Raw genomic sequence first — 15,502 nt, 5'->3', positions numbered from 1 at the left:
CGGTTGATGATTCAAAACGCATATTTTAGAGTTGCCTCAATGAGAGTGGAAAAAGTACTTCGAAAATTGGTTCAGAGGCATACAAAAGTGTATGGAGAATAGTTTGAAAAACAATTTCGGTCATAATCATTTTTTTTTTTTTTCAGTAATAGGCCAGAAATATAAACAGCAACCCTCATATTTGAATGATCTCATGAATTTAGCCCTAACATCGTAAATACCAGATTGCAATAAGCTCACAGGAAACATGCAATACCAAGTTTTACATTAAAATATGCTTTTCCTGTATTTAATTTGCATCTTATTGAATTTTTAATGAATGTTAATATTGTTACTAATTTGTACATAGATAGATGATTTTAGTGAAATCATTGGTGAAATTGTATTTTACTGTGAAATGTGACGCGAAAAAAATTTAAAGAGACAAGCTATGCCGCAAAAGTAAGAATACAGGAGTAAGGCCATGCAACATTGAAGAAATGGGTCTCTCGATAGTTTGGCGAGATATCGCCAAGCTGACAACGATTTTGGCAACTATTTTTGCCGCCAAATTTGGCGAAAAATTGCCAATAGTCGCCAGACAAAGCGACCATTTGGTCCTGTCTCTGTATCACCGTAATAGGTATTGTAATTGAATAAATGTAATTGATCACTATATTAGCTGCAACCGCAATTCGACCCTCATATTGTTTTCCAGTAATTTCGAGAAGCAGAAAGTACTAAAAATATCTCGGCGGCCGATTTAAAAACTATATAAAGCCGGAGAAAGCATCTGCTTTCAGTTGTTGTTGTTGTTGCGAGCTGTTAGTTTAACAGGAACAGAGATATCTCTGGATTAGCTCTTTCTTTAGGTGCGCTTTACATCGTGTTGCGTTTAACGCTCTTAGTAGTTTGAAGTATAATTACTGAGTGTACTCTGTGAACACTTATTTCTGGGGAAAATGCCAGAACTTTGAAGTATTTCGTTTGGTGAAATAAGTTTTATTATGACATCATCGGACCTGTGTGCATTCAATCTGTTATGAACCCGTACGCACGCATCAATATAAAGAGTACATTATTACACTTTTTAAACATATTACACCATACATGTTTATAGTTTTTGCATTATATACATTTATTTGAAATATTTAAATTTCAACATATAATTGTGACTCGTCAAAATGTTTTAAATTTTAAATTGACTCTCGTCGAATTAAACGATTGATATCACTGCTATATAACGCATGTGATTTTTCAATTCCACTGACATTCTTCAACATGTAATGAAGGCAAGGCCTATGCTATTTTATATTATGATGCCTAAGAGAAAAAAATGATAAACTACCAAAAAGTTCCCATTGTCTTAGAACGATCAATCGATATTTTATATACTTGTTAATTAACACTCTGCGTCAGGCTTATGGAAGAAAAATAAGTAAAGGATAGATTTAACATAAAATTAAATAGCGTGCTAATTAAAATAAACCTTAAAAATACATTCCAAATTAACATCAGTAATCGCAGTCGGCTAATTCATAAAATTCTTCTCAAATAAGACACTAAGCACAAACTAATATTTCTTGTATAGAAGAATTATGGTAAATGGCGACTGGTACTTAGAATAAAATATCAATCATTCTGCAGCTAGAATGAAAATGAATAGAAACTTTAACAATACACAACTTTTTAAAAATGACAAGCATAAAGCCTATTATTTAAAACTAAGTCTCGAAAAAAACTAAAACAGACTAAGTTCGACAAAGAATAAAAACTTATAACAGTTCGACATTTTTTATATATGCAAAAGTCAATGAATTAAACAACGTAACTTAACAGCATGCGGAAACATTTGGAAACTTAATTACGTAGACTGATGGCATGCGTTTACTAGTTTCAGCATGCATTATGCTTTATTCTAGAAAGTAATTTAGTTTAACGTGTAATTTTGTAACAGTTTAGAAGCTATGATTGGAAAATAATACATTTATGAGGTTTCTGATTATGGCATTGGGCTGCAATATACTCTTCGAAAGTAAAGGATAGCCAGGTAGAATAATGATGTAACGTGATATCTTTATTGGCAGACAGCTGTACATCAATAACATATTAGTTTATATATATAATACATATAAGGCCATCTAATCGCACAGTCTTCCCAGTATATCAATGATTACGATATCATGATCTGTAACGATATTATAATCACTATATATTCTCCTCATTAGCTGCAGGGCTGTGTTCAAACTGCTTATAATTATAATACATATAGCTTTCATCTGCGTTGTAGGTAAGGCGTGCTGTTGACCACGCAGATAAGATAACTAGATCTTACTAGGTTGGCCCCTGCTCGGTTGTCAGTGACGAAGCTGACTGGTCTCCGATGCATAGCTTGAGAATCAGTAACTGATTCTTAGAAGGATTTTAAGTTATTTAAGTTATATCTCCTCAAAGCCGAAAGGATAGATCTCCTTAAGATTTCTGCATAAATAATTTAATCTAAAGGTAAGAGATTCTAAACTAGGCTTATGAATAAGTAGCGTATAGATATGATAAAGCTTTAAAAGGATCGTCCAAGTTCAGGAAATTTCGCATTACGAATCCATGAAATATAAATTTTGTTAATGCGCAATATAGATTTAAACCTTACGGTGCTTTAGGGAACAAAACTAATATTTTGATGAATTCTCAATATTGTTTTACAGGCTGGTTAAGTATTAAGATATCAAACACGAAGATGAAAAATACAGCTCCAAGAATAAACTGTGAATTATCCAGATTTCAAACACGGATCTTCTGCTTGATAATTAGGCATACTTAATTTTGACACTTAGAGAGGTCTGTCGGACAAATATAGTAATTCATCACATTCTATCCAATTAAAAGTAAACTGGAAGAGACACTAGACCAAATCCAGGTGTTAAAGAATTATCGCCTACTATATTTCAGTTTGGCAGCAACTGTACACACAATTGCAGCTTTCGGAGTAGGGAACATAAAAATTAATTGTGCTCTAGCCAGAACTCGAACTACGGAACTTCCACTTTGCTAACCCAATGTTAGCTACTTACAATGCAAAAGAAAGCATGGGAGGAATACGATAATTGCTTACAGAGTTACGCAAAGAAGTGTATAACTAACTGGTACTTGAGGATTATGTTGAAAACAAAAATGATTAGTTAATGTAGAATAACAAAATATAGGAAAGCTACATGATTTAGAGGAGAAATGTGAGAGTATTTCTAGGAAAATATTGCTAGAATTTACCTTATAATAGAAAAAAGTCCTAATAGTGGTATGAAGGAGTCTATTTTATTTGTGAGAATGAAACATGAAATAAATTATGAGATCTCTACTTCTTGAAACACTCGGCCATTTGTTAGCTATTAAAACTACGAACATATGACAACCTCTGTAAAACCGTGCACATTTTCTGATGCTAAAAACTGCAAGTTATATAAAAATATTTCTAGAATTTTAAACTACATTATCAAAGTGTTGGAAAAGTATAAGTGCGGAAATATTTGCAAGTATTATTAAAATCGAGGAACAGAATATGAAGGTAGTTGTGATTTTACATACGATACAAATTGTATTTCAGTAAATGTTTAAAGACGTTTTGAAATGATATCCATAATATCTGATGATATTAGAATATATTTGAGGAATTCTTTCTAAATTTCAGTGAATTCTGCTTGCAGAAATAAATTCTTAAAATGTGTACATTAAGTGTTTTGCCTTATAAGAATTATAAGCAGTCATAGTAAATGCTATGAAGGAAAATTAAAAGACCCAATCTACACTTATATTCACTTGAAACGCTTCAATGCATGGTTTTAAATGTTTTGATTATATAGCTTTCTTCTAAAAAAATGTTAATGCATTCCTTTAAGTAGAATATTAAATAAAACAATAAAAGCCTGTTAATATTTCTTGCACTTTTGAATGTCATTATTTAGAAAAAAAAAACGAGAGAGATTTCTTTGCACTAGAATGAAAGGAATATAATTTCTAATTTTTTTCTGCAGCTGTGCTTCGCACTATTTGATAGAAAAAGATAGTTGAACATCATATGTCACTCCAAACGCTATTATGCCGACCTGAAATTTCTCATAATTTCAACACATCTGTTGCCTTTTCAACCTATCTGTCGTCAGACACACATTCATGTTAAAAATCATCTCTGCATACAAGAAATCGAGGAATTTTCGAAAACCGTGAAATCAAATTTTATTAATTTATGTTGAATGATGATTTTATGAATTTATGTCAAAATACATAAATACAGAAGAGAAAATTTAAGAGCTCAGCATATGATATAAAACTGTAACCTGAAACAATACAAAAGGTAATTATATATTACTAAAAGAGTTAAAAAATAAGAACTAAAAAAATTAAGGTTTCTAGAATTTAATATAGAATATGATCTTCCCTGATTTGTATACATATATCGCAACTGCTTTCATGCTGGCAATAACGTTGCTAACCACAGTTTAGAAAATTAAGTTCCATTCCTCTATTAATAAGGTCTTCAGTGCATTTACATCTCTAGGGGAAGGATGTTTCCGTGTAACTACATTTCCATGGTAGTCCCGTAAGTACTGTATGGGTTAAGATGAGGAACTTTTGCTGCCCATGGTATTGGATCAAATTCTTGACTTTCAAAGAATTCATGAACGAGGTTTGCTCGATGACAAAGAACATTACCGTCCATGGAAAAAAATTCATATCCATATGCAGCTGAGAAATGTTACATGAAGTTCTAAAACCACACACAAAGGAAACCACAAAAAACAACCATGTAGCTAGTTTATTCGCTAAGATTTCATCCCATGTCGAATCATTAGAGTTCAGCGATTTTAGGAGATTAGAAGATTTTGTGAATCACTGTATTCATTCAGTATCTGTCTATCTTCACTTTAAAAAAATTCGTAACTGAGGTTTGCTCAGTGTGGAAGAACATAATCGTCAATATGTTTAATAAAATGTCAGATCCATAAGCATCTTTGAAAAGGTTACATAAGATTCTAAGATCTCATCTCAGTTCCGATATCTTAACTGGTCACAGATCAGCTGATGAAAACGTGTAGGGGCGTACGTCTGTCGAGCATTTTTTATTCCTCTACCTTCACACCTGATCTACCAAAAGGGTCACGTTCCATAATGTTCGAAGGAAGATTTCGCTTTTCTGACTCTCTCCAGATGTGAAAACATTTAGAATCAAATATTAAACTAAACCTTGACTCATCAGTAAAACGAACATGAGACCACTCGTGTTTATTCCAGTTCTGATGATTTTTTTTCCACACATCATAGGAATCCTTATTTTGATGTGGAAAACACTGAAACACACAGTCTTAGCTTCCTGGCATAAAGGTCTTCTTCATTAATCCTTCTGTATGCAGTTCCCCGACGCACCCCAGAAAAAATTGTAAAGAATTTCTATTTTTAGAATAGAGAGGGAAAATTCCCAAACTAATATGAGAATTAAGGGTTGCTGTTGCTAATTTACATTATAATTCTGATTAGGATTCAGTCTGTGCCATTTTTATCAGTTTTAATTTTTGCATGTCTAATGAGACGTCTCTCGCATTTACAAATATGAGCTTTTCTGTGATAAACACACACTTTTCTGTTTACAAATATGAGCTTTCCTGTGTTAATCAGCAGTTCTTGAGAACTTATTTGGAATCTTTCTAATAACCAGCTGAGATCATCAATAATGAGTGCCATTTTTTTGCATGTGTACCTGGCGAACGTGAACAAATTCATATGTGCGCTCAGTGAAGCACATTACTTGTGGAATAAAATATAATTCAAACATGTGCAATGATTTTTAAATTTCGAGGTTATAAGAAGATTGCTACGTCATTAAGTTATTACAGAGTGCCTTGGAAATTTAAGTCACCAAGATATCATGATATCTTTTAGAACTAGATAAATATTTTTTTAAATTCTGTTTGAAATATATAGTTGTGTTAAATAAAAATGAAGTTAAAATAATAAAAATAAAAATGTGTAAATAAAAATTTTAATAAACGTAAAACTGAATATCACCGTGCTACTTGGGTACATCAACACCTCATTTTCGCATGAACATTTTATTACAAAATATGGTTATTTCGCTATATCTACCAGTCTTTACAATTTAGCGAAATTATGTGGATAACTTTCGAACAGCATCTATTTTAATATCTTAGGGTAGAGTTTGGCGAATGTTACTTAGAGGAAGTCCGATTAATAAGATCAAGTAACGGCGGTAAAAGGAAGAGTCCCAGGAATATTAAAAGAAGTAGACACATTGAAAAAAAATATTGCAGGTTTGTTTACATCCAGTGAAATACCTGGACCAACTGTATTCTATTACACAGTTAGTGAGAATTTTTTTCCTTTCTCACCATATGACTTCATCGTTAATTGACAGCAGGTCCGACGAGCAGCCAGGAGATCCGGAATCCGAATCCTGGCGACGCCATTGCTGATTTACTGCTTCAATAAATATTATGACTGTACAATTAGTGGATGGTATCTCGTCACAACCTAGATATGGCGACTGGTTCTCCGTCTCCCCAATTGTCCATTAAATGGAGTATAAAGTAAGGAGTTTTCTCATTGCAGCATGCCTTAGTAGTTTAAAGAAGCACATCCGGCTAGTATCGGAAGATTCAGAGTTAAATCATTGCGAGAGCATCCTTGATTTTCCATGTTTCCTGCTAAGGAATAAACCTAATGCCTGTGAAGTTTTAGGCACTAGTTTAGATAGAGTGTTTTAGGCACACTTGTGGTGTTGTTGGCGTGACCGCCTAAAAGTAACGATACTAAGAGTATCAAATACAAATTAATTCCGCGCAAATAGTTAAACTAAAATTTAGTGGTTAGTACATTGCATGCTCTTTACTAATAAGAATCAAATGACTTACTCAATAAGGCATGCATGAGTCGGTAACTCTCTTTTTCTAATTTCACATTTATATTATCAAACACATTTTCTGGATTAAATATGGAACATTTATCACACTCACATAAAATATCAAAATATCATAACTTAGATACACAAAACGTGATAAATTAAAATGGAATGGTCGGTGAATGCCGAAACGTGACTATTCGTAGATAAACTGCAATCCTGTCTCATCAAAATTATATGCAGTTGAAATTTTCTCATATTCATTTTCGTATTGTCGCGCAGTCTTATTACACACCTGCAAGCTCTTCTTTTTTCACACTCACTGTTTTTTTAACACACTTATCATCACGTGGTGACCCATCGCTGGTCAAGCACATCTTGGAGTCGAACACCTATTGATAATCTGCTTGAGCGTTTTTGTTACGTTATTCACGACAGCAGGACGTAGTGAGTCGCAAACCAAGCATTTTCCTCTAGATATTACATCTCATAACTCAGCTTCTTTCTATGCATAATACGACGACATTCCACGTGAAAATATGCAGGAACGATGGCGAGAGCTGAGTGTGTGTGGCCCGAAGCTACATACTCGTTAACACGACGTCAGGCAGAAAGGGGAAGACAAACCAGTCCAGTTTTTATACACTGCGACGCAAGTGGTAGTACGCGATAACGATTCAAGCATCGATGAGGACATATTGTTCCCTGTGAGAATTCTGTGTTCTCACAACACTCTATCTAAACGATCTAACTAACTCTATCTAAACTATGATCACAATTTCTTACCAAATCGGCATATTACTGCACTGTAATTGCACCTATATACTACATCAGCAATCTATGTAAATAATTTGAAATGAAGCGCAAACGAATGAATTTAGTAACTTCTTATTAAGCTGAATAACATTTCGGCCAATATCACAACGTTGCTTAAGAGAAGCCTTCCTTGTACACTCAGTTATATTTCTGAGAAAAAGCTTTGTTTGACACTGACAATGTGATACAAAAACCAGATTAACCACTGAATACGATCAAACAAGTTATTTCATATCTGGATACTCTCTTCATGAATTTTCTTTCGGTTTTATAGCTCGTTCAAAAGCAGCTATAAAGTGATTGGAGCAGCAAGAAACTCATTTAATTTCGTATCTATACCTGTAATTGCACGCATGTTTAATTTCTGTCTCTGTGAAATTAATTAAAATTTTTCCAAAAAAAGCGATGTAAAGTGGTGGAAAGCAGCAATCGGCATGATTGTCTCGTGCAAACTACGAGATTTTGTGCAGGACTTGAATAAATTTACGATTAAGTCCAATTATCTGAACGTTATCTTATGCGAACTGTGATATAGTCTAAGAGGTTCGGATAATGGACACTGTAGGTCTATAATATTACATACATGAATTTTACACTTAAAATTCTGTATTGAATATAATGAAAACAGAAATCTAACTAATAAATATAAAAATACCTGTACTATGGAAAATAATGTATATATGTTTATAAAAGTGGGCCAGTTTTATTGTATATTGCTTAGATAAATATTAATCCATTTTATTTAGTTTCAATTAAATAGCAAATGCATGCTTCGAAATTTAACAGTTTTTGGAAATATGCATATTAGCTGCGAGATATGAGGAAAAATGTTATCTTCCTCTAATAACTAAAGCATTCCGAGCAGTCCTGAAAAAAAAAAAAAGAAAAGTTTGGAAGGAAATATGTGACAGAAGGCACCATAAATTAGAAGTTGCATGATTAGTAATAAGATCCTTTAAGTTATATTAAAGAATAGAGACAGGACTAGAAGAGAAACACGCTAATGTGACAATCAAAATCGTAACCTTGTATTTAGCGTAAGTATATTGAAACAATCGATTTCGAGGGCAGCTAAAGGTCCCTCCTCATCAGGAGAAAGGAAAAGACCACGTGATAAGGACCACGTGTTTCTGAGACTCCTTCCCCTTTATTTTTCTTCTTTCTAGGAGTTCCTTCTCCTGATGAGGAGGGACCTTTAGCTGCCCTCGAAATCGATTGAGTGTTTCAATATACTTACGCTAAATACAAGGTTGTTTTTACGATTTTGATTGAATAGAGACAGATTTGACAAGTAGATTGGATAACTTCAATCTAGTTGCCATCTCAGTTTTCACAAGATTATTTATTTACTTATAGAAAATACACTGAATTCGATATATTTCCTATGACATTATAGAACAGCATATCAGATTTAGGTTGATTAACAATTAATGTAAAACAATTGCCTTTCATTTGTAATAATATCACAGTAGCTTATTTTAATATCTTACATTTTCACATCAGCCCAAGGCACCCTAACACACAGCTAAATGTTTTCAAATCAACTTTATTTGATAAGATACATTAAAAAGTAAAAGTTATAGATACATGCAAATATAAAGATAATGATTAAAACAAATTTTAGAAAAAGGGTCTACATGCATTTTAAATAAAATCAGATTTTTTTCCCCTATTCTAGGATACAGAATATGCTACTTACAACTTTCTATCTTCATGGTGCATGTCTGAGTATCGTGCGGGTAAGATTCAAATTTCATGGCACATGATAATAACAATGTCAGTCTGTAAATAAGAAAAGAAACAGTTTGGATTAAAAGTTTAGCCATTTCTGAAAGTAGAAGCATCCTATTAAAATATTAATGCTTGTTTAATACTCAGAGAATAAATCACTCCTGAAAGTACGAAATCTAATAGACCATAGTCCATATTCTACTACAGGATTTTTAGGAAGGCTAGTTCTGACGTGTATACAATTAATTCATTGGTAAAACGCGTAAGACCATTGAAGCTATCATGCCAGTATTCTTAAGCGTCTCGCAAGCTTGGGGAAATCAGAATTAAAGCCATTGCTGTCATCGAAAGGACAGGTTCAAATGCAAATTTATTTCCTAGGGATTATTACGAATTCCCATTCTTAAGTTTTGACATCTCTTATTAAAATTTCTTGGCGATATATTTCAAACTATGAGGATCACATTTAATGTAAAAGATTCTGCTTAACTAATAATTCGCAAAACTTGCATTATTAGAAACAAAGTTTAATGCGAGATAATATAAGAAATATAAGATATCTTGTTATTTTGTGGTAATAACACTTGTTGTTCAAGCAATGCTTGCTTTTTTCTTTTTGTAAAAGTCATGAATTGCAAATACATTTGAGATCCATAAATGTGTCAAGCATTTTTAGAAAAGCTCTCCTTTTGCTAAAAAATTACGCTGTATGGTTTAGTGGTAATGCTTTCCAGCATTGATGGAGTATTATTAAAGTACCCAGCTGCTTTATTTTTTTAAAAAAAGGAATAAACTTTCATTCTAAATTGATCACAATTTAGAAAGCATATTTATTTTTTAAGTGCAAATATTTAAGAAAGTTTTTCTTTTTGTTTATCAAATATATTACAACATTACTATATACGATTGATAATGTCTAATCGATAATCTACCTCAGCTCAAGGATTGAAAACTATGAACTTTGATTTGTGATACCCACAATCGTACAAGGGACTTTAATAGTTAAGTTCATAGCCTTTTATTGTTGCCCATTTGTGGAATTGTGATGATTTATGATTTATAGTATGCCCTTGGCGCATTTTCTTTTATTATGCATCTAAGTAGAACACCCTAAACTTCTCATTAACCTTAAAATAACATTAAATAAAACTCTCATGATATATATGTGAAGAGATCTGAACAGACTTATTCGATTCAGATTCCACATTTTATAAGATGTTGCAAAATTAAATTTCCTGTACTTTGAAACAAGATAATAATACATGCTTTTTAATTTTTAAATTATTTTATTTGAAAACAAGAGGAAAAATAAAATAAAGGAATAATATAAAAACTGGCAGGAATCCATCTCCCATTTACATGATTCCATCTCCATTTACAGGGTCATCTAATGAAAATGCCGTAGAATTGCACAGACCTATATAACACTTACCTACTAAATGCTGAACGCAGCGAATATATTGACCAAAATGTTAGAAAATGGTGCGACAACGTGACGTTTCGTAGATGTCCGAGTGAGCTGTCCAGCCGAGATAGTGGTTAGCAACGGCTGCCGTACCGAAAGGCCAGGGTTCGAATCCTGGAGAAGGTAGGGATGTTTGTAAATGTATAATGTCTGTACGACATGGGGGGCACTCAAAATATAGCACGTACTCTCCAAAAGTACTCTCTGGAGGTTGGTGGTAGGGAAAGAGAGGTGGGAGACCTCGGGCACATCCTCCCCGAGATGCTCTCCACTAAAACTGGGGACAAAACTGAGAAAAGTCGTACTCAAGGCTCTTGCCAACGTGCTCAAGTATGTATGGTGCTGTATGGTGCTCAATGCTCTTGCCAACGACAGGAGCAATCTTGTACTCTTTGCCATGATGAATTTCTTGGGCGTGTGCTGATGATACTGTCAAACAAATAGATAAATCACGACAACAACACATGTCAGGCAAAGACCTGAATGGCAATTTCCTCAGTGCTTAAATCGAAAGTTGCTATCTGTCTACTGGCAGTCCCTTGATCTTCAGCACAAACACAACGCTGAAAATTCAGAGGCTACAGTGCTATTTCTTTCTGGAGGATATTGTTAATGTAATAATATAATACTGAGGCAGAAATTTCTAAGATTTTTGCTTGTGCAGGAAAAAAATTGCGTGCTTTAATACTTATTGCAACGGATGGAAGCAGCCACTGCGGACAAAAAATACGTAAAAGTAAGATGTAGAAACCAAGAGTTAAGTTTACGGTTTAATAAATGGATTGATTATTGCAATGCAGACTAAAAATATCTGATTAAGGCAATGAATACTTTCGCTGAGAATTTTCTTCCGGAAACTAGTTGATAGTTACGTTACAAAGATGCCCCCCAAATTACTATGCAACTTGTCAGTGGGGTTTGAATCCAAGACGGATTTTTCGAGATGGTGTTTAGTTATGACAATGTTATGACCAGTGGTTCACTTTTGCGACACGTGTAGTAAAAAGGTAGACGGAATGTTAAGTCTTCTGACTATCTTTAAGATTTCGATAGTCTTGGCATTTTATAAGGTGAAACTCTATAAGTTATGAAAAAAAGACTTTTTTTTTTTAAGATTTTCGAAATTATGAAAAAATATGGTTCTCTTATTTAATAGTCATCTATCACCAATAAAGGTTTCTGTTAAAAGATTTTTCAAAAAAAAAAATACCTGTCTGTAAATAGTTATCAATCTATAAATTAATTTTTCAAAAGAATATTCACAATATTGCATGATACATTGGTCGTATCATTTCATTTTTCTCATTTCAAATAACTAACAAATTATCTTCACATTGAAAATATTTTTGTTCTGAATAAATATTTGCAGATCGAAAATAATTTTCATACTCTGGATTATGTTTAACAAACTATAACCTTCAAGTGCATTGTACTTCTAAAGCTTAACTGTCGCTATAATTAGAGAGGAATACGTAGGGCAAAAATGTTTCAAGACGAAATATTTCAAATAATTCTAACCTTTGGAAATAAAGTAATTATTTGATATCGTTGGAAATTCAAAAAATGTATTTTACCGGTAGGTAAAATGTTTTCTTTTTATCATTGCAAGGCCTAAAATAAATTTCTTGAGAGAAAAGTCCTTTTAAAATAACATTTGTAGGTAATTTTCCTAACTAACATTTTGTCATTGTAAAATAAAAACATGCTTTAAAAACATTAAAAGTGTATAGAAGAATAGAAGTGGTAAGGTATCTTCATCTTAATATTACAAGATAAAGAAAAATGTTGTTAAGATCCTCGCACAAATTACCAAAACATGCGTATAATAATTAATAGATTTGTTTTAAACAATTGACATGACAGCACATGAAAATCATAAATGTCAAACTAACGCATACAGTAAATGAGTGAAAGAAATTGATTATGCATTGGGTTTTACGTGGATAAGTTTAAATGGCCTACAGAACAATTCTATTTTAAAAAACACTACCACTTCCTCAAATAACTTCTGAAAAATCAAGATTGAATTGTTAAGTAAAAGCAGTGATTTAGCTTTTGTAACTTGTGTCCACACAGTGAACGAAAAACCTACGAAACAACTTCAAGCTGCATAGTTTTTTGATAAAAAAAATATGTTTTTATCTTTGAATCACACTCTAAGTTGTTACTGGAGATGTTTTGAATTTTCTTTTGGAGAATATATTTTTAATGGAAAAAAGTTCTTTTAAAACTGCTTTTCCTAAAAATTCTATAAGTGGGGAAAAGTTCAAAGTCTTTGAGTATTTCTTTATGCATCATCAAAAGAATTCAAGAAAGCTGAAAAAAATCACATATTCGTAACGACCTGGGAAGAGTAAAATTATCTGTTATGGAGTTATAATTCAAAAAACAGGCTTCTGTTTATCTTCAATATAAATACTTCACTGTATATTGATTTTCAGCTACGTAGGTAACTACAAAATATTTCTCAACTATGACACAAGAGCTCAAGCGCAAATTATGTATCTAACAGTTTCATGAAAAAATGCAATTTTATTTGCTTGAGGAACGTTTTGGAATGAGATGATGTTACGAAAGATATTCAATACTATAAACATTTTTATTTTAAGAAATATGCATACTTTCCGTGGTTTAAGCGCTTCTTGCAAACATAAAAATATAACCACTGTAAATAAATTTGTGATTAAGATTTCTGCAAAATCGAGTGAAAGAAGGTCATTTTACTAAAAAATAAGTCTATTCCTGTTGTCAATGCAAGCTTACGACCTCCTTTTCATGCTTTCAATAAATTTATCAGGAATGTTGTTTGAAAATAGACTGACACGCATATTTTATCTACAACTGCAGTGCATTCAGGGATCTGAAAGACAGAAAGAAAAACATACACTGTCCAAGTTTGAAGCTATAAATGTTCAACCATATCTAGATTTTGGAACTGAGCTGTTAAGTCCATTTTCTAAGTTTTATTATCTTCAAAGTACAGATTTACTGCAACTGGCCTAGGTTACTATCATTTATTAAAATAGAACGAATCACCTACAGTGATAGCAAATGATCTCTCATTCTGAACAACGTTATATCAGATTATTTATAGATCCATAATGGAGACCAATTTGGGTTTCCAAAGGCTCTCTTGTCTAAACCCGAGCATTGCCCTAACAGATGACTGACAAATGAACTTAAAATTTCACGCTCTCGACATATTTTTAAATGCTACAGAAGAGACTTTGTGCTCTCAACTTTCAAAAGCAGCGTATTGCACTCATCGAAATAAGCATTATCTGATTGTGGTTGCTATTGTTTGCCGTTGTTCAGTCTACCGTTTAACATGTAACCAAAGGGAAACATATTCTACATATGGCCAACCGGAAAATATTTCACAATGCTGCTAGTATAATTTAGGCCATATTGTGAAATTTATGTTTAAGTTTTACTAACGCAGTATTAATTAATTCCCTTCTTTCCTTCCAGCCTCTTTTTGCTAGATGTTCGTTCATTCTACAATTTATGTAGATTTGAGTTGCAAGCAGTTTGGTGGTATATTTTAGAGATTTACAAATAAGAATGTGAGCGTTTAGCTTGACGATTGCCTTAATACTGTTTATCGTCATTTTGGAAAAGATTTCAACTATCAGGCATCTATATTTTTATGCCTTCTCAACAGCCAAACTATTCAACTATGTTATTCTATGAATATTAAACTATATTAAGTGAAGTATATAAATATAAGCTATCAGATATTTTTTTTAACGGCAGACTCTGAATCATGAAAGCAACGAAATGAAATTAAAAAGCAGGAGAAAAATGTTGCAGGTACATACCCATGACTAAATTATTTAAATTACGTGATCCTAAGAAACTCACGGCCTCTGAAAAGTTTACATAGACTACAAAATGAATTGTTTTACGAAAGTGAAGAATTATATATCAAAACATGTAAATTAGCTGAAGATTTTGCAATGGAAAAACGTCAAAAGAGAATGAAAATAATATTGTCTATTATGTCATAGCCTCCTCTAAAATCCTAAATACTGAAAAAAACTTAAATAGCTCTGAAATTTTAAATTTCACTCAAACAAGATCATCCTTCAATTAACCGCTGCACAAAAATTATGGACGAAGCGGAGGAATTAGTATAAAAGTGGAGGCAACAAAGAGGAGGAACAAGGCGACAAACCGGAGGGAAAGACCGATCTGAAGATAGACTTGAGACCGGTGCAATAGTTTATGCATATACAGTGGTGGCCAAAATTGTGGACACTTTTGGAAATTTTTATGTTTTTGAACTTTGTATGCTTACAGAAAATGTTACATTTCGCAAAATGCAAACTTGTATATATCATTTTAAAGAGAATTTATTACTGAATTCAAAACAAAACACAAAATTCAATTATTTGCAATATAAAAAATTTATATGTACTTTAATATAAATAAAAAACACAGTTACGAAGTGGTTTGTAATGTCTAGCTTTCCTGGCCAATCACTGTTCTTATTCTGAGAACCAATCAAATGTTAGTAACTGCCAGTAGAAGCTGACGTCATGTTTACATTTGAAACAATTCATTATTTGGCTTTGTTCTGTAGAAGGAGGAGATGTTTCTTA

The 15,502-nt window shown here is 32.6% G+C and overlaps 1 protein-coding gene across 1 annotated transcript in view; it reads right to left on the bottom strand.

Annotated features, from left to right (window-relative positions):
* Positions 1-15,502, bottom strand: part of LOC118182764 (glycine receptor subunit alpha-2-like) — a 249,424-nt gene that overhangs the window by 35,701 nt on the left and 198,221 nt on the right. Inside the window, exon 6 of the mRNA XM_085826111.1 lies at positions 9,402-9,484. Within this exon, the coding sequence (XP_085682237.1) occupies positions 9,402-9,484 (83 nt within the window). The remainder of the gene's footprint in view (positions 1-9,401; positions 9,485-15,502) is intronic.

The sequence above is a fragment of the Stegodyphus dumicola genome, chromosome 10 (genome assembly GCF_044657685.1).
Source record: "Stegodyphus dumicola isolate Sdum_Otavi_A_Nest chromosome 10, ASM4465768v1".
NCBI lineage: Eukaryota > Metazoa > Arthropoda > Arachnida > Araneae > Eresidae > Stegodyphus > Stegodyphus dumicola.
The sequence above is the reverse complement of the archived record's forward strand: the minus strand, read 5'-3'. Positions and strand labels throughout refer to the sequence as shown.